This window comes from Protomyctophum parallelum, assembly GCF_964188405.1.
Source record: "Protomyctophum parallelum genome assembly, chromosome: 9".
In the NCBI taxonomy this organism is placed as follows: domain Eukaryota; kingdom Metazoa; phylum Chordata; class Actinopteri; order Myctophiformes; family Myctophidae; genus Protomyctophum; species Protomyctophum parallelum.
The window spans coordinates 18,597,683-18,617,604 of NC_139706.1; the positions used below are offsets into that span (position 1 = coordinate 18,597,683).

The 19,922-nt window shown below is 42.6% G+C and overlaps 2 protein-coding genes across 3 annotated transcripts; both read left to right on the forward strand.

Annotated features, from left to right (window-relative positions):
- Window positions 1-313: 313 nt before the first annotated feature.
- Window positions 314-15,704, forward strand: phf12b (PHD finger protein 12b). Its single transcript, XM_083772881.1, has 15 exons — window positions 314-1,108; window positions 1,719-1,900; window positions 3,809-3,881; window positions 4,038-4,497; window positions 4,672-4,792; window positions 5,024-5,156; window positions 5,284-5,448; window positions 5,652-5,795; window positions 6,369-7,140; window positions 8,065-8,166; window positions 8,918-9,094; window positions 9,860-9,955; window positions 11,362-11,444; window positions 12,095-12,233; window positions 14,500-15,704. The coding sequence occupies exons 1-15, from the start codon at window positions 1,043-1,045 to the stop codon at window positions 14,961-14,963; spliced, it is 3,177 nt and encodes a 1,058-aa protein (XP_083629007.1). The 5' UTR covers window positions 314-1,042; the 3' UTR covers window positions 14,964-15,704.
- A 521-nt stretch (window positions 15,705-16,225) lies between these two features.
- LOC310864373 (dehydrogenase/reductase SDR family member 13-like) lies at window positions 16,226-19,415 on the forward strand. 2 transcript variants are annotated; one of them, XM_083773052.1, is made up of 5 exons: window positions 16,226-16,477; window positions 16,851-16,969; window positions 17,081-17,204; window positions 17,960-18,286; window positions 18,778-19,412. In XM_083773052.1, exons 1-5 carry the CDS (start codon window positions 16,315-16,317, stop codon window positions 19,035-19,037), a joined length of 993 nt encoding a protein of 330 aa, XP_083629178.1. In that variant the 5' UTR covers window positions 16,226-16,314; the 3' UTR covers window positions 19,038-19,412. The 2 variants fall into 2 exon arrangements, with proteins under 2 accessions (XP_083629178.1, XP_083629177.1); XM_083773051.1 differs by having other exon boundaries at window positions 16,851-17,204; window positions 18,778-19,415.
- Window positions 19,416-19,922: the final 507 nt, after the last annotated feature.

The following is a 19,922-nucleotide window of genomic DNA, read 5'->3' on the forward strand; positions in this document are numbered from 1 at the left end:
ACAGCAATTAATAATAAAAAACACTATTATGATATCTGAATATTTTCCCCAAAACAAGTCCATCCTTTTTCCATATTTCCTACTTGGGGGGGGGGGCGTTTCCTCTCATCCAACTTTTTTTTGCAGTTTAAACTTAAAGTACTAAAGTATATGGTTACTTGTTTTTAATAATTAATTAATTGAGCAAATTAATACAAATCCAAAGGGAGGGAGGGAGGGGGGGGGGGCATAAAATCTAATCAGAAAATAATTATTTTGTCCATCATAGCAGCGCGCATGCTCGTGTGGCGGTTCGCGGTTGCGCCAACGGGAGAGGATGTTGCTAGCAGCAGTGTTGATGCACCGAGGAGGCTTTTTTCACAACAATAACACCAACCCTATCACATCTGCACACACATCGTTCACGGATTAAACATCTCCAGGAGCGCTGTCGTTCGCCGCGCATTGGATCACACGACGACGTGGGATCTGCCACCGTGTGTTACGTTGCATTTCGTGTGTGTTTGTTGACAATGGGATCGGACGGGCTTGCAGATTTTCGAGCCTGCTGCTTCTTGCAGGAGCAGAAGCAGGAATCATGGCTGAACAGCTAATCGGGGCCTCGGAGGATCGTTTTGTGTGTACAACCTGGACTGAAAACAAACGTGGAAAAACATCCACACTGTTTCCGTTTTGCATCTGCAAGGAGTTTGTTCAAAGCGTCAGCGCGACCGGTCCGCGTTGTTTATTGTAGGGTTGCTGTTGCCTTTTCGTGTGGACGACTGAAGCAGAGGCAGGCGGGCTAGCAGCGTTAGCTTAGCCTTTAGCTCCACATACAACCTTGACTGGGTTGACGTCTTCTGGTGGCTAGTGGCTAACGTTAGCCGGCTAACATTAGCCACCGGGGCATTTCTAGCGGTGCGAAAAGGGAAAACAAACAATTGTTCACCCGAAGGGCTTGAAGGTTCTCCCGGGATCGAGCCGCTTTTCGTCGTCGTTGTGTGTGATCGGTTTATTTTCACCCACCGCAGATCGGGTTTGTGCGTTGGCTTCCATCGGATGAATGTGGGACAAAATGGAGACCCCGACGATTGTGTACGACTTGGACACCTCTGGAGGCTTAATGGAGGTGAGGGTGTGCAGCTTCTGCAGGCCTTTACAGTCGTTTATACACACATTAAGCAGAGTCAAATTATCTGTTAGTTTACACCCGAGAGTGTTCAAATCGACCCGGCGGCTAGATTAACCCCTCAGGATTGTACGGTGTTCTTTTTTAACGGGGTGTCTGCACTCTGCAGGTCATGGGAAAAAGTATTTAAATGTCTTTAAACTGGGAGTTCATACTACCCAGGCCTTTAATACATGTACATATGGACCTCTTAAAGTCAGTGTCAGGGTCTGTTTTTATTTATTTATGGACTAAGCCCACCAAGTCAGACGGAATTCTCATTTACTTTCGTGTCACTGTCACTGGTGATTTGAAACTGGCCTTGTGTTTGATTTACACCAATATCAAAACGATCCACACAACTTAAAATTATATCTAATTATATCATACATGCAGTCACACAACTGGTTGTTCTTCGGGGCCCTCGTCGACGGTAGTTCTTAAAGTGCACCAGTAGGCCCAAAGCAGCCACCCTAGTCTCCAAGATCCACCAGTATCCTGCGTTTAGATTTGTGAGTTGTGACAGCCACAGAGTATTCAATACCCCCCTTTTAAACTTTTTTTACTACAGCAAATCCAGACTTTGCTGGCGCCCCCAAAGTCTGAGGAGGTGGACAAGAGGAGTAGAAAGTTGGTGAGGGACGTCCGGAGGAGTGGCAGGGCCACCAACCATGACACCTGTGATAGCTGCCGAGAAGGAGGCGATCTGCTGTGCTGTGACCACTGCCCAGCGGCCTTCCACCTCCAATGCTGGTATGACACACAAAACCTTCCATTTAGTTAGTCATTACTGTTTGCAAATTGCAACCCTAAACCTAGCTCAGCGTGTACCCCTAAACCGTGAGCCTGAATCAGCATGTATTGCTGAATGTAGAGATGTTCTCTGCTGTGAATGTGATGATCTAATATGGTATGGAATGTCTGTCAAAAACTACATGGGGAGAACGTCATGCACGCAGTACTAGATTTAGAGACATATATGTACCAGTAGAGCAGTGGGCGATGTTTCCCTCGCTAGCTCTTAGGTGCAGCCCTGCTCCATTTCAACTCTAGTTACTAATAAACTAATAAACCTCTGCCTTTTTAAACGTGAGCTTTTAAAACAACTTAATGGCGTTCAAAGTGATTCATTGCGACGTAGAAGAGGGAAAGAAACCACCACGTATGCTTTAGTCATAGTGGAACAGAGTGCAAAGTAACGGACCTCTAAAGCTCGAGTCTGCAGTTCGTTTCTTTTTGCCAAGCGACACCGTCATACGATGGAGTACAAATCGGGCTTAAATATGGGTGCGATCGATGTCGATTCATTTGTCCACGTTCCGTTTCTGGTTTGTTGAGATTGACAATGTCTTGTCATCTAATGTCGATTTGAGTAAATGAGGCGTGAGAGTGGCCTCTCTTCGCTTGTCATTTGTTATTATTTGACGTGTGAAAATAGAGAATTAATAAAGTTAAAATTTGCCGCGGAACGCCTCCTCTTCTCCGCTGTGCGGAGCGTCTCTATGCCGCTGCTAAAAATGGAGTCGCTCTCTCTCTCTGTTTACAATATGGCGACCTCCCTGGATTTTTTTGTTCTATTCCAGCGCCATTTTACCAACATTTTTAAACAGCAGCTGTGCACGTAATGGTACATACGCTTTGCAGATGAAAAGGGCCAGTACTGTACGTCGTTTGAGATGATGCATGCAGATGCAGGGGCTATTTGTTATTATAATAAGCCCGTTGAATAGCCCCCCTAGATGCCATTCTCAGCATTTTTTTTTACCAAGCAGCTTTGCTGGGACCTATCTCCACGAACGTTAACACATCTGTTTGCTATATGATTGTTGTTTTAGTCGTGGGCTCTGAGTGTGTCAAATCATGTAAAATAGCTACTTTTTGACAAAATGGCAATAGATCTGAGGTGTGATTTGCTTCACTACAATGATGGATGATCATTATCTTGGCATGGGTATCAGTAGCATGTTCATGTTGTGCATGTCTGCTATCTTTCACTGCCGGTTTCACACTGTGACGAGACACATTTTACATAGCCTACAGTTTGCATTGCGTGTGGGTCGTTTGTGACTCAAATGTATGCAAAAATAATATTGCACACACACAATATACTGCAGGTATGGTTTCTGACAAGGCATGCCATGTACAAATATGTATGACATTAAATATGTAAGACATGTGCATCCTAGAATGTATACAACATGCATACAGTGTGAATGCATACATTCTGGGATGTGTATGTCTCCAGATGGTGACAGCAATTTTCTCTAGTTGAGAAATATCTCAACTAGAAATCTGTGTATATATGTGGTTGATTTAATATATTCACGTATTTTTCACCGTTCCTCTTTACAATACATTACATACGTCATGCCTCAGTTGTTATTGTGCTACAAACTGTTTATATTCCATTCAGTTGGTCAGTTGATTGGTCATGTCAGTTTTACAGTTTACAGTTTTAAACACAGGCATTACCAAGAGTTATACATTGATATAATTTGTCCACTAGATGGAGGCAGAGTAATGTATGTATGTACTGGCGCTGATATTGTACAGTCTAGGCGGGCTAGATTGAGTTGCCCTGAACTTTCCACTTCTACGTTTATGGGGATAATTAATAACTCACAGTACTGATAATAGCCTTTTATCTCTTTGTTACCATAGTAACCCACCTCTAAGTGAAGAGATGCTGCCCCCTGGCGAGTGGATGTGTCATCGATGTAATGTAAGAAAAAAGGTGAGCAGCATGCTGTTGGTTTTTATTCAGATGCTGTTTGAGTGCAAACTGTTTATCTGTCTGTCATTGCAGATGCATTATCTCGGGCGTAGCAACATTTAAGGAAGAAGATCATTGCAGCATCTCTCTGATCTTATCTGCTCCCCTTCCCCACAGAAACGAGAGCAGAAGTCTGAGCAGACCAACGGTCTACCTGAGAAGGCGATGGCCAAGTGCTCTGTGTCTCCAGCGGCGGTGGAGCTGGAGCTCAACGCCGGCCCACTGCGGTTGGACGGCCTGCCCCCGGGGGCTGGGGCCGCGGGGCCCGGGCTCAGGGTGGCTCAGGTCCGACTCCTGGACCGCCGGACCGGCAGTAGACCCAGCAGCCGGCCCGGCACGCCAACCTCCAACACTTCCTCGACGCCGACCCCCTCGGAGGATCAAAACGACGCCGAGGACGACGCGGCGGAGGCAGAGGAGGAGGCGCAGGGGTCTGAACTCGAGGGCACCATTCCTCCTCCGCCCACGCCTCGCCTCCTCAAGAGGCCTTTTCAGTTGCTGATCGCCGCTGCTATGGAGAGAAACCCCACGCAGTTTCAGTTGCCCAATGAGCTCACATGCACTACCGCACTACCAGGTAACGATGCGCTGATGTCCTGGTCTGGGAAATAACGCATCATTAATATTAATATAAAATTCAGATACATTTAAGACCACATTCTTTTCGATGGGCCATGCAATGTCTTTGCTTTTGTGGCTGATCAGCAGGCAAGCCTTTTGGTTATAATTTCAATGCTGTTGGTTTTTACAGGCAGCAGTAAGAAGAGAAGAAAAGAGGATCTTCTGGGGAAGCCATTCAGGAGGCCCCACCATGAGTTGGACACCAACGGCCTGGTCCCTCTGCCAGTCAAAGTCTGCTTTACTTGCAGCAGGTTGGTTATTACTCGGTTTATACACTTATGCACAGGCATTTAAACTTTTAAAGTATGGATTGTGTGGCACAATATTTGATATTGTATGTCGCAATATTGTTCTGTGTTCTGTGACGGACCGAAATACCGGAGAGCAGTCCTAGTTATTAAAGCAGATATTGTGAATTATTTCTAATTGTTTACATACAAACTAATTTAGCCAACCTACCTTGCTTTGCATCCTCATCTCAGGAGCTGCAGGGTGGCTCCTCTCATCCAGTGCGACTATTGTCCACTGTTGTTCCACATGGATTGCCTGGACCCTCCGCTCACGGCCCTACCAGCTGGCAAGTGGATGTGCCCCAATCACATTGAACACCTTGTGGTAAGAGACATGGTCCTGAGCACTAACCAACTCCATTACTGCCCAACTCCCAAGAGGCATATGCAAAGAATCGAATCCAGTAGTATCTGTTTAGAGACTGATCTGCTGTCCTGCTGTTGTTGTCTAGCTGAACCAGAGGAGCCTGAGCTTGACCAACCGCTGCCAGATCTTTGACCAGTTCCAGGACCGCATGTCCCAGCATGCTGTGAAAGTGGACTTCCTGCGCCGTGTCCATCGGCAAAGCACGCCCAACCGACGCACCACTCACCAGCACCACAAAAAGATGATCAAGGTACTGTACAACTTGTTCTTGAATTAATTGCAGTATGGAAAATTCCAGTTTTGTTTTGATTCCCAGCTCCCACTTCTGTTGCATTTCAACCCTTCCTATATCTGAAAAGAATCAAAGTGATTCATAAAAAAAAAAAAAAAAACGTTTGATACTTCCAGTGTTCTTGATTATACTGTATTTCATGAGAAGCTCTTTGTTCTCAGGTGCCAGATGCCATCAAGTCCCAGTATCAGAACCCTCCCGCCATGCTGGCCCCTGCAGGGGTCCATCAATCAGAGCTGGTCTGTAGTGGCGTTCCGGACCAACAGTCCCCCAAACACTTCACTACAGAGGCAGAGCAGCAGGAGGTATGCACAGCTCTCAATGTTCAATGCAGTGTGTCCTAACAATGCTAACGGGTAATGACTCCATTTATATAGATAGGCCAATGTTATTATTATTAGATATTGTTTGGGGCCTTTCTGCCTTTATTGATGGTACAGGTGTAGATAGACAGGAAACGGGGACAGAGAGAGACAGAATGACACACAGCAAAGGGTGTCTGGGTTTGGATTCGAACCCGGTATGCGTCTTGACTGCTAGGCCAGCAGGCGCCCCAGCCTGCTGGGGCGGATGGAGTTTACCATCCTCTGATTATGGACTGTTTACATACCAGCTAGGTTAGCTTTAGTGATGACATATTTTGTAGGCTAACCTGGAGTTGTCTTGTGTTCCTACTAGTGTTTAACAATATGTTTGAACATTGCTATGATAGTCCACGTAATATATTGTTGGCGATAAAATTCAGGGATGATATCTGTTAATGTATGGCATTTACAATACTATTCAAACTCACCTCGGGGTTTTAGGACTACAACCTGCAACACTTTGTTTTCGGCTTGTTCTGGTCTAAATTGTGCCTTTTTAAATATGTTCAACAGTGGCTACAAGATGTCCTTGCTCTCCAGTGTAGCATCATGAGGCACCTTTCAATCAAGCAAAAGGCCACACCGTCATCAACTCCCACATCAGTATCGTCGTCAGTGGGATGGGACACTGAGCAGAAGGTCGATATTAAATCATGTGTCACAGCAGAACTGCTCAAACCTCTGGTCTCCTCGGAAAGGACTTCCTCTCCCGTCCCCTGTTTGAAACCCTGCAGTAGATTTGACGCTCCCCACGGGGCCCCTGTACCCAAGGGCCCCTTGGCCGCTGAGATGGATAGTTGTAACTGCCTCGTGAGGCCCTGTCAGAATTGCAGAAAGCCCAACGGGCCTCTAGCAGAGGAGCGGCGGCCCCCCAAAGCCAACGGCCCCGTGGACTGTGACAGTGCGTCGGACTCGTTCAGGCAGTCTGAGCTCCAACACCGAACACAACCCAGTCCAACTGTACAGGACCCTGCCCCCACAGCCGCCTCCACCACCTCTCTACTTAACCACATAGTTACAGTCATTAAAAGGGAGAGCGTGAGCCCGATGGAGGTCTGTGCCCAGAAAGGCTTCCCAGCTCCCCCAACGTTAATAGTTTCCAAGACGGGCCAGCAGAACCACAGGACCCAGTCTGGGCCACTGGCAGACTGTACGAGCAGTGATGAAAAACCACACCTCTCCACCACCACCACCGCCCTCAGTGTCCCCTCAGCCTCCCCACTTCCTAAACCCATCCTGGACCATGGCACAGCCAAGCTAGGATTATTATCACCAAGTCCAGCAGGTAAGGGGGTTCTCTGAATCAGTAGTTGAGTAGATTTCAGAGATTGTTATTGCTTCTTGAGGTTGCTTTGAACTCTTGATATAGAAAGTATTCTCAGGGTCAGCCTTGAGATTACAGGAGGTCAGGGGGTGACCTGAATTTTTTTAAACTATGGAGCCTTTGAACAACTAAGAAGCCTTTTAACAATTTGGGAATGATTAAGTAATAATTACACAAAATAAAATAAAACGTTTTTTCATCTAGGCTCATATTTTATTACAGTGCTTAAATAGTGTTATTAATAGATAACGTATTACATGAGCACGGACTTGCAGGTCTTTTTTCCCCTGCCTGATTGGATTAAGAGTTGAATCTTGCCCATGCTAATGAAATGAAAACAATTTGTGAAAACCATGCTTCCCTTTTGACATTTGGTATTCAGAAGTTTGAACATTTTAGTTGGGTTGAATTTTTTTCAAGATTTGAGATTTCGAGTTGAAGTTGACTCCATCACAGAGACTATTTGCTTCGGATGTGTGCCTTTCCCAAGGAAAACACTTCTTTTTGGCTAATTTCACGTTTCGTGTTTGTGCAAGGTTTTACAAGAAATCATGGCTTTTTAAATCACTTGAGAACAAGGCAGGTGTGCCTCACGAGCCACCATCCTTTGCTTTTCTCACACGCTGTGTTCTCCAATGATTGTAAAAAGTTGCCAGGCTGGGGAGCACACACAGCAGCCAATGGCCGAGCGCAATGCAGAGCGCATTGTCCAAGTTGGCGAGCCATGGTGGGCGGAACAGTGAACCAAAACAAGCGACCCCTTCCATGTGTCGCCCACTCCGTCAGCCAGTTACAGCAATTCGATGCATGATCTGTCCTTGGGAATGGCATACACGTCATCAGCTTCCCGCCATTCAGTTCTGTGTCGTTTGTGTGTGTCTCCAGGATTCTCCTCTCCAGTAAAGGTAGTACTGGGTAGTACTGGTGTCATCTCCTCTATAGCTGACCTGTCCAACCACATGAAGGCTGCTATGGATGCTGATGGAGGTACGTTGTGTTGCCTTATTATGAATTCATACTGTGGAGCGTCCTACTGATAGTTGGTACACCATAATGATCTGGTAACGGGGTCGTCAACCTCGTCATAGGTTTGTGTTTGGGTCCATCACTGGGTCATAGGTTTGAGTTGGTTCACAAGGTTGTGGGTTTGGCTCATGACAAGCCTGTGATCCAGTGTCATCACATGATGGCACAATAACGTCCATCTGCATAGCAGCTTGTATCTGCAAGCACCTTGAATTTGTTCGTTAGCCATGCCAAAACTGCTAAAGTAATGAGTCATCAACACTTTCTTGAGGCAAAGCTGCAAGCAGTATTGTAATCCTCAGTGAAGCGCATCTTTGTTCTGTCTTTGTCAGAAAGAGGAAATCGACATTCTGATACCTTTGGCCCAATTGTTACAGCTACATGATGCCGCAAGGACTTATTTTAATGAATAAAATGTTTTAACCAATCTGTTTGTAGTTACTACAATATAATTCCATCTGTTGTGGTTGGAGGTGGTCTCCCTACTCTTCCAATGAGAAATGTAGACCCTGTTGTCGGGTAGGACACCTACTGGTTGACAATGTCAGTAAGGTAATTTAAAGCAGAGAGCGGACCAGATCGGACACTAGCCAGCTTCACTGTAGTTACAATGCAAATGCAATTTAGACAGACATAAAACCTACATATTGTAGCTTTTAAGCTTTGTTTAAACCCCAAATAATCGGAACTATTCTTGTGTTGCCCTTTTTAGGAATTGAACTGGACAAGCTAGATGGAGAGATGATCAAACTCTTGGCTCGTCAGAGGATCCAGCAGCTTTTCCCTCCCAAAATGATGTCCACTCCTCAAAGCAGTGGAGTCACTCCTCCTCCTCCACCACCTCCCCCTGTCACCCCCATCGTGAAACCCCCTTCTCCAGTCCCTGAAGGTAAGCTACCGTAGCCTGGTGTTGGTGCTCGCCAATATATATATTTTTTCCACAGTTTTTCTTTTTTTTCCTTCTCCCCTCCACAGTAAGATAAGGAAAGACCATTTACCAACATTAAAAACATTCTCTTCTTTTATCTGATCCCTGCCCAGCACTGCCAGGACAGGTCAAGGAAAGACATAAACATTAAATTAACATTAAACTTTTTGTTTTATATATGTCATCAAGATTCTATTCAATGCTTTATTTCTTAATGCGTGCTTTATGAATAAAGATAAGAATAAAGATTTTCATATGGGAAGTTTTGGGAAAATCTGGCATTTGGTTAAATAAATGTTACATCCTAGTACTCCACACTGCCTGATCAGTGTGAATTCTGGTCTTGGGGTTTTGTTTGCATCTACGGTATCTAAATGATGGCCTACTTTCTAATGTTTTGATAATTTGCGTGACAGATGTATGCATTTGACGGTATAGAGTTTCAAACTAGTGTATTTAAGAAGATGATGATCAGGTAATATAATTGTGAAAAATTATAATAGCAAAATGATTGAATTTGAAACGAAGAACTAGTGAATTGTTTGCTAGCGTGCTGCTTTTATGTTATGGATATACACTGTACAACTTTGTCATGAGTAATTCAACAAAAACAACTTAGAATAAGCACAAATAAATTGCATTAAACAGTGCTGCCGGGCGGGTCTTTGCGCAACGGCTCCGTCATTTAGATGTATGCGTTTTGTTCACCGGTGTCGTTTCTTCCAGGTCCAAAGAAGGTCCAGGCTAGAGCAGTCTTCTACCCTCTCACAGGAAAGGGTGAGGCTGTCAGCATGTGCTACAGGACATTGTACATAGGATCTGGTAAGAACCTTTTCCATCGAACATCCAACGCAGCTCTTTAAGTTGGCTGTTAATTAGTTATGAATCAATGAATTGATCGACTGAAAATGTATTGTATACAATGTTGGTAAATAGAATTTCACCACAATGCCTGTCCTTGTTCCATTATGTTTAGTGCCATTTTGCTTTTGCTTTTACTGTTTGCTTTGACACCCAACACTAGTTTAGTTGTGTAAGTAATTGGTATAATACAGCAAATCCTATGTACGAGTGCAGGGGTTTTCAACAGGTGGTCTGTGAAGGTATTGCATGTGATCCCTGACCATGCATTTAGTAAAGATTTGGGATTTTCTTCCACAGAACAATGCACTAAAACTAAACCTTTGTGCACTGTTCCGTGGAAGTGCGCCAATGTTGTCAGTTACTAGGAAGTCTGAGGGTAAGAAAATAGAAGAGAGAAAAGAATCCGCACACTCATCTGCTCCAAAAGTTATACTTTATCGACGACATTTCGAGCCAAGGCCATCTGCTCAAACGCCATTTGACCAAATGTCGTCAATAAAGTATAACTTTTGGAGCAGATGAGTGTGCGGGTTCTCTTCTCTTGATGCTACTTTTGAACCCACCACCTCTACTAAGTGATGTGCATATTCTATTAGTTTTAAGTCTGAGGTTAAGACATTTCACAGAAAAAAAATGGAGTTATAATCTCAAGAAGGGTAAGTTTACCAGCTTGCCTGATTGTGTCATCATTAGGAAATGAACCCATATAATCATGTCATCATGTGTCTGCTCTGTAGATCAGTTAACCTGAGTTTAATGGAAGGTTGGATAAAGTAAGATAATGGAATAAGGGTAACCGTGGGATAGGAACAGATCAGTTTGGCTCTGGACCACTTGTATATTTCAGTTAAAGAATCCCTGGGTGGTGGTCCCTGGTTCACAATCAGTTGCAAACCCCTGTACTAGTGTACTGTATTTGGGCTTTTTCAAGCTCTTCTCTCATACCAGAGATTAAAATAGGGTGCATTTTGCATCCCAAAACGCAGTTTATAGTTAAGGTAAAACAACCTTAACCTTAAAAAACAACCTTAACCTTAACCTTAGTTAATAAAACAACGACGTCTGCATCCGCGGGATGTACTACTGTACTGTTTTTTTTATTCTAGTTTATTTTGATAGCTTTAGTTATAATAATAATTTCTTCTTCTGTTTTCTACATGAATATAACCACATTATAAATAGTATAATAAAATGAAATGGGAGTTAAATGCTGCAATTTGTAAAAATGGTAAAATATGACTCCTAACGTCGTTGAAGTGGGCCTCGTAAAATGTCCCTGGGACTCATCTAAAAGACCATCCCTGCATCCCGGGACTCATTACATTGAAAACCTATTTACATCACTGCAAACCTTTATTTTTCAGGTGCTGACATGGATGTGTGCCTTACAAACTATGGTCATTGTAACTATGTGTCGGGAAAACATGCCTGCATTTTCTATGACGAGGTACGTTGGCTTTGACATCATTGCCGTGTGTTCTTAACCACATGACCCTATTTTGGGCATCTTATTCTAGGTGAAAAAGATTAAGCATTTCTTGCACATTTAAAAACTACACACAGTATACTCTGTTGTATACAGGTATCGTGTGGTGAAAATTGCTAGTTTCACCATCATTTTGCAGGAGATGGTGGTTACATTATGCTTTCACTGTCTTGTTAACACATTAGAACAAAATCAGTGCCTTCGTCCCTATGCCACACTTAAGACCCACACATTCTGCTTCAGTGTTTCCTCTCGGTGACGTCTCTTATTTATTTATAACTCTATGCTCTCTACACATTAACCCATTTTGGGCGGGAACCCCTTTTGGTGTTTTAAGCATTACGTTATACTTTGGCTATTGAGGGGTGGTCGTCCCTGGAACAACATATTTTCCGATGGGGGTCGGCGGCCAAATACATATATTTTTGGGGGTCCTTGACATGAAACTGTTTGAGAACCACTGACATAGAAACATTTTTCAGAAAACTGTCCTGATTTAGAAGGCATTTGTAGAATCGTCCTCAGGTTAAGCTACTTGTAGTTGTTATACAGGGGTTTTATTTATTTGTTAAGACACAGTGTGTAAATGATCTTGTTCTGTGTCCCCTCAGAATACTAAGCATTATGAGCTCCTGAACTACAGTGAACATGGGACCACAGTGGACAATGTGCTTTACTCCTGTGACTTTTCTGAAAAGGCTTCACCATCACCACCTAGTGGCCTGGTGTCCAAAGTGCAAGGCATTATCCGTGAGTTTTCTACCCCCCCATTGTTTGATGAAGGCATGGGGAGAGTATGCTTTTGCACTCTGTTCGTGTGTGTGTGTGTGTGTGTGTGTGTGTGTCCGTCTGTCCGTGTGTCCGGATGCCTGAAATCATGAATGCAGAGTGCAATTTGTCAGATTAGTGTCCGTTTGGCACAGCATTAGTGTCTTCCTCCTAGCCGCTTGTATTCACAACCGTTTTGTACAAAATGCCGTAAATCATGTACATGCATATTCCCCCTAGGCAGAGGAAGAAATGCCACTTGACATTTGTCCAAAAACGCTCATATCCTGGTTGAGACCTGTGCCCCAAAGGGGCACTTTTTCTAGTTGTTCTCCACTTCCATCAGAATAGCCCTGTTATGGAAGCACCTTTTAGCCACTGAAGAGAAATGATAAAAGCCTGAATTCACAACCGCAATTGTGCAAGAGAATAACATTTATTAAAAAATATATAATTGGGAAATATAAAATTGCACTAGTGAGGGGAAAAAACGGGAGCGTACCTATGTTCCCCAACATGCAAAAAAGGTTCTTTGTTCCCCACTTAGAATAAACCTAAACCAGAAACATAACCTAGTAACTTTTGTAATTCTAGTAAGACTAAAAGTATTTTAGCAACATAGTCGTAGTGTTACTTTTAGTAGCAAATTCAGATTTAAGCCTAGGCTACTTCCCTGGCTAGACAATAATAATAATAAAACTTTATTTATATAACACCTTTCATGACATGAAATGCAGCTCAAAGTGCTTTACAGAGCAATGGAGAAAAAACGAAAAGCAAGGCATAAACATTAAAAAACAAGCAGTAATGCAATACAGTGAGGACATGAATAACAAAAAATAAAAGATCAATTAAAAGCAATGTTGTAGAAGTGGGTCTTGAGCTTTGCTTTAAAAATGTTAAAACAGAGGTCACAGACCTGGGTGTGACTTTAGACTCGGACCTAAATTTTAACTCACTTTAGTAAGGACACAAGAACAGCCTTTTTTCATTTAAGAAACATGGCTAAAATAAGACCTTTTTTAAATCAGAGAGATGCAGAAGTACTTGTACATGCTTTTATCACAAGCCGACTAGACTATTGCAACTCCTTTTTTACAGGATTACCCAAAAAAATCTATAAAGAAATTACAAATAATCCAGAATGCGGCAGCTAGAATATTAACAAACACCAGAAGAAGAGATCACATTAGTCCAGTCCTGTCAACACTACATTGGTTACCAGTATCATTTAGAATAGATTTTAAAGCACTTTTATTTGTGTATAAAGCACTTAATAACCTGACACCTTCGTATATCAAGGATTCCATACATTTTTATGTTCCCACTAGAACACTCAGGTCTTCATCCACTCTTCTTTTAAAATTACCAAAAGCTCAACAAAGGAATACCGGTGAGGTTTCTGGGTCTATTTTCCAAGTTGTGGAACACACTACCACTGCACCTTAAAAGGGCGACCTCCCTTGATGTTTTTAAGAGCGAGCTGAAAACTTATTTTTTCAACTTGGCATTTGTTTAGATTTATCTTGTCTTCATATTCAATGTTCTGATTTTCCTTACCATTTTTAGTTTTGTTTTGCTATTTTTATTTGCTAGTAATTTGTATATATTGTGTCTTGTATTGACCTGCTTTTTTGTTTTTCGGCATTCCGCTGCTTGTTATTTTTTATTTGAAGCACTTTTTATGTATGAAAATGTGCTATATAAATAAAGTTTATTATTATTATTACTTAAACTATCTAGTCTTAGCCAACAAAAAATTAACACTGGCATAAAATAAACTAAAACATAATTGCTCAAGACTCTTCAACAAAGATGACAAAAACAAACATTCTTTGTTCTGTACATACAATTGTATAGTACAAAACACTGTCCTTAAACCAGAAACCTATACCGCTAACCCTAAACCACCCTAATGTAAGTGGGGAACATAGAACCTGGGGAACAGTGCCGAAATATGGCTGCAGCTGTGTAGCTATAATTGTTGTCTCTATCCCCTGTAACTGCAATGAGTGCCTGCACAACAAGAATTTCACCCATGTTACTTGTAATGTGTTGTGACAATAAAAGTTTGATTGATTGATGGGGATGACCCGAAAAAACATCATCATTCTGATTTCGAAATTCACAATAGCGTTTGACGGCAGTCTTAAGTGCTGTCTTTAATCATTCCAGTGGACAGGAGGTGTGTAGAAACGTGTACGTGCAGCTGCTCACACAATGCTTCCCTTGTCTCGACATGCTTCAGGCCGCAGCAAGAAGAGGGAGCAGCAGGAGGGGCCCAGGCCCACTTCCACCGTGGGTGTGATGCCGACAGGCGGAGTGATGAGCAGTCAGCCCCAGGCAGGCCCCGGCCTCACGTGCAACTGCAAGGCTAGCAGCTCCAGCCTGATCGGAGGCAGCGGGGCCGGCTGGGAGGGCACAGCACTGCTCCACCATGGCAGCTACATCAAACTTGGCTGCCTGCAGTTCGTCTTCAGCATCACAGAGTTTGCTAGTAAGCAGCCCAAAGAGGAAGAGGCGACCAACAGCAGCAGCAGCACCACCACCTCATGCACCAGCACCACCACCAACGCCATCACAACCACCCACACCACAGTAACCATACCTGACACTGCCACTGTCGGCACCCCGTCCAATCAGGGCGGGGCAGACAAACAGACTCTGGTCATCCACCAAGTGCCCGTACTTCGTTGCAGTTCAGTTCCATAGCCCACAGAGTCTGCCCTTTTTTTGTTTTGCACCTTCTTTCTACTCACAATGAAGGGAAACGCTGCACAGCTGGTTGGTGAACAGGGAAGAAAATGTTAATTTTTATTTTTTCATTTTTAATGGTTTGTACCTTTGCATGAACTTGAAGTATTATCGACAATCTCTTCTGTTTTATGAACGACTGACTGTAATCTTTTGTTCACTTAAGACCATTGGGACTTTGAGCGGACATTATTATTATTAAATACGCTCAATTTTCTTTATTTTTATTTTGCCAGTATAGTTATGTATGGTGTAACATTACCTTATTTGTCAGTCAGCCCATTTAGCACAAACCTTTATTTTGTAGTATTGAAGTCATACAATATAATTTCTTTTGCTGCTTTTGCACCACAGGTAGCTATATATGTATGAAAACATACATGCTTATACACTTTTATATGTATATATTATGTAAATATATACAATTCAGTGCCTCTCAGTTGGAGAAACATTGGATTTCATGTAGATATACCATTTTTTGGTTTTTAAGTGTACAGTTCCTCATGGGATTTGTGATACTTGGTAGAGTAACAGAAGTTTTGTGATAAAACTTGTTCTTAGTCTGTACTTTCCTCTGTAGTCCATCTGTAAATAAGGTACTGTTTTAGCACTCATTTTAACATCTTGTGCTGCTCTGTATATAAGCACTCTTTGTCTGTACCTGCTTGTCTGTTAAAAACCTGTAAATACAGAAAGATTTTCTAAGAACAAAGTTAATAACATATACGAGTCCATTTTTTTAAAATAATTTCTTTGGCCATAAACTCATGCATAAAAATTAAGAATCTTGGTTTAGATTTGAATTGGAGTAAGCCTTTGTCATAGCTTGCTGAAAAAGCACTCAAAACAAATAAACTACTGGGAGTTGTAGCTTCACAAATAGAGGGAAATAGCCTCACTACAAGATGTAGGCTGCCTACCATGTGTCATGTTTATGTTCTCTGACCTATGACCTACATTCCCAAAATTGGGATGACAGATTGAATTGGGTTAAAGGGTAAATCTGCACGGATTCACAGGGCAGAAACCTTGCTCCACTTCTGTCTCACACCTGACCACACCCAGTTATAGTGATGTCAGCACAGGTATGTTGCAGTTGACAGCTAATAGAAAACACCTGCTCTAACCCATGTGATTCAGTTTGGGCTACAGCAAATCAACCGACACTGTGGCACTTATATGGAGCTGACACTGGCAGTGGCAGGTGAGTGATACTTTCAGTCTGTCTAAAAATCTTATGGTGGGAATTGCGGCGCACACATTGCGTTAACACCCAGTATTTGGGTGTGACTGAAAATGCTGTCATGATATGTTCCTTGTCACACCAGGAACGGAGTCCATGGCCATGTCTGTCTTTCTGTTGGTCATCGGTGTAATCATAGGAGTTGGATATATCTTTCATAATGTTGTAGTGAAGGGGAAACGATGCACCAGCAAAACGAAGCTGCATGGTAAAACGGTGATTGTGACAGGTGAGTTACTTGTTTAGTTACTGTAAACAAGTATTTAGTGCTTTTTCTGGTTTTATCCTCTGGTTTTAGAAGATTTTGTATTGACCTGTACTTTCCTTGAACTGTACCCATTCTACAAACTGTTAATGAAATGATCGATCAATCAAAGGTAGGATGAAGCTGTTACCATATTCCCTGGTCGGTACTCTTTGTCTTGTTCCCAGAAGGTTTTAGAAACAAGTTGATATCCATGGTAAAGTTAATGCTTAGTACATATATTCTTTGTGACCATTCTGCAATTGAATTGCAGAATGTCTTGCATCAGACTGGTGTTTGAATCACATTGAACATTGCAATACAGTCACATTTACCTCCATTATCTGTTCAACTACAGGCAGCAACACAGGTATTGGGAAAGAGACAGCCATACACCTGGCTAAAAGAGGGGCCAGGGTCATTCTGGCCTGTCGCAGCCAACATAGAGCTGAAGCTGCTCTGGCTGAAGTCAAGAGGGTGAGAAGTTATTATTATGTGTTGATAATTGTACATTTCACCACACAAAGTAGCCTACAAATGTATTCTTCTGACAGCAACAATGTTAACGGCAATCTGTTTGCCCTTCAGCTGGGTAAAAGCAATGAGGTGGTATTCATGCAGTTGGATCTGGGGAGTTTGAAGTCTGTTCGCTCCTTTGCTGAAACCTTCTTGAAGACTGAGCCCAGACTGGACCTGCTCATCAACAATGCAGGTTAGCGGCAAACAATACCACTGCACAGTTGACATTGGTACTGCCAAAGCTTTGCATGGATTAGATTTGTTTTGTTGCAAGGTGTTGTGTGACTTGGGAACTCGGGGCTGGCCGGTGCGCCTTGCTGTCGCCATGTTGTCCCTCCCTTTCCTGTCCCACGGGCGTGCATTGTTTTTTAACAGTCCCAGTAAACCCACTCAGAATGTTTAGTCTACACGTGTAGTAAGTCTGCACGTGTAGTCCACCCAGGACTAGTTGAGCTGGTACATACCTGTTTGTCTGGTTGCATAGTGAATTTCGACAAAGAGTCAAAACAATCCAGACCTGAATTGATCACCTGCAAACAGTCCAACTGAAAGTGGTGTCTTTGTCGTTCTCTCTGCAATAAGAACCGTTTTCTTCACATGACTGCAGTTTAATTTATAGGTATTCCATAATAGTTCAAAAAAACGTATGGATACAGTGATGATCTATGAAGGGCCTGCATTTTAGGTACATACGCCAATCATTACCCTTAACCTTGGAGCTGGAGTTGCTCATTATAATAGTTAGGATGGGTTAAATGCAGAGAACAAATTCCAGGTATGTGCAAATGTACTTGGCAAATACGCAATAAACAAATGGGAAATGAATCGGTTGAAAGCTTCAAGGCTTGTAAAGACTTATTTATTTTTTATAAAGATTTGATGTTCACATGCTTGGAGGATTGGAGATGGGATTGAACTTGAAACATCACCTTCCTTTCTGTCATACAGGCATTTACGTGCAGGGTAGAACGGAGGATGGCCTGGGGATGATGTTTGGTGTCAACCACATCGGCCCCTTCCTGCTCACCAACCTGCTACTGGAGAGGCTGAAGGAGTGTGGTCCCAGTCGCGTGGTCAACGTGGCGTCTGTTGCACATAATACAGGAACGATTGACTTTGATTCCCTGAACACCCACAAGGCTCTAGGGTTGGGGGACTCGTTTGTAGCTAGCATGAAGATCTACAGTGACAGCAAGCTATGTAACGTCCTTTTCACTCATGAACTGGCAAAGAGGCTACAGGGCACCCAGGTCACCTGCTACTGCCTCCACCCAGGTCAGCTCACAACTCCTATTATATGCTATTCTGGCACAATCGGGTGTATATCCTACAACTACAGTGTGCTATTAAGGCACAATCGGGGAGATATTTGGTTTGTTTGAAGCGAATATGCTTAACCACTTTAGAAAGCATCAGTGAATTGAAGAGGGATTGTTTTGTAGGGTGTACTGTAAATTATACTAAGATGTCTACCATCAGGATGCCACATTAGGACCCTTTCATGGTAACTACTAACTACTATGTAACTGTTATCTGGTCTTTTTTATAACGCAAGTCATATTACTTCTACTTGAGTTTAACTCTTACGAGAGTAGAATATTCCCCTTTTTTTATCTCAATTATTGTTATTGACATTGACATTTTGCTTTATCCGGCATGTATTAGAATATTCCCTTTACGCCCGTGCTCACAGTGTGTTGAAATAAGGGATTTATCATAATGCCTTGTGCTCACTGATCCTAATGGCTCTTCTTTTATTTTGTCAGGAAACATCAAATCTGAGCTTGGCCGGCACGCCGGCGCATTTCTGACAATCATTATGAAGCCCGTTACTGCCTTATTCTTCAAGAACATTTTTCAAGGGGCCCAGACGACTCTGCACTGTGCACTCCAGGAGGGCATCGAACACCTCAGCGGACGCTACTTCTCCAACTGTACCGTGAGGAAAGTCTATGCTAAAGCCAGGGATGATGCTGTAGCCAAGAAGCTGTGGGAAGTGAGTGAGAGACTAAGCGGACTATCATAAAGCCTTATACCTCGTTGCTTGAGGTTTTTAACAGGTGGTGTTGAATTATTCTAAACCTTTTTCAGTTTAACCAGCTGAACCTTAGAGCCCCTATTCTGGGGATGTCATAAAAGGAAAACATTCGGCGAAAATGGCAAGAATTCACAAGCTCAACATGTCTCGTTGCAACGCGTTGTGTGAGCAAGTACAATTGCTCTTTTTCTGTGAAAGGATTTATAGAGGGGTGAAAAGGAATGGTCACTGATTTTTAACATGGCCTGTTGAACGGCCCAGGAGTTACTGTGATAAATATTGCCTTTTTTTTTGTGTTTGCTCAGAAAAACACTTAACATGAAATAACATTAGAAACCTTTAACTTAACTGGACTAGATTTGTTTTTATATTATTCCACGCCTATTAAACATAAATAAAAAAACTTGAATCTAGTGTTTGTTTTCCTTTGTAATTTATTTTCTGAATTCTTAAAGGGATATTGGGGTAATTTCATCGTCTACTCAGGCTTTTGTGAACAGTTTTTAAATTGCTTGGTTAATTATTTTGATATTCATGTAAGCTGCCACGCCCCCTACCTCTACAAACTAATGAACTTCAAGCTCCTTGGTTCTAGTGACTAATATTGTTACATGAGGGAGCTGTTTTTCAATAGCTTATTTATTTTTTTGAAAAATGAATAATCCACAGATACCGGTACGTGTAAAATGAAAAAGGTGATTGGGAAACAACATGCCCCCTCACATTGGGACAATATCTGTCAACAGAACCAAGGATGGGTGTTTTCGATTAATCTAAAATGTAGTTTGACGTTACAATGTGTTTGTATAAGATGGGTGTGTGTGTGTCTGATTAAATACTGAATCAAGAACTTAAAAACTGGGTGTTCACAAA

Bases quoted from the DNA above. Each gene is read 5' to 3' on its own strand.
- LOC310864373 (XM_083773051.1), top strand. From the start codon at position 16,315: ATGTTCCTTGTCACACCAGGAACGGAGTCCATGGCCATGTCTGTCTTT. The intron at 16,478-16,850 runs GTGAGTTACTTG...GTTCAACTACAG, and splicing joins TAAAACGGTGATTGTGACAG to GCAGCAACACAGGTATTGGG. The intron at 18,287-18,777 runs GTCAGCTCACAA...TTATTTTGTCAG, and splicing joins CTGCTACTGCCTCCACCCAG to GAAACATCAAATCTGAGCTT.
- phf12b (XM_083772881.1), top strand. From the start codon at position 1,043: ATGTGGGACAAAATGGAGACCCCGACGATTGTGTACGACTTGGACACC. The intron at 1,901-3,808 runs GTATGACACACA...TTGTTACCATAG, and splicing joins GCCTTCCACCTCCAATGCTG to TAACCCACCTCTAAGTGAAG. The intron at 5,796-6,368 runs GTATGCACAGCT...TATGTTCAACAG, and splicing joins CAGAGGCAGAGCAGCAGGAG to TGGCTACAAGATGTCCTTGC.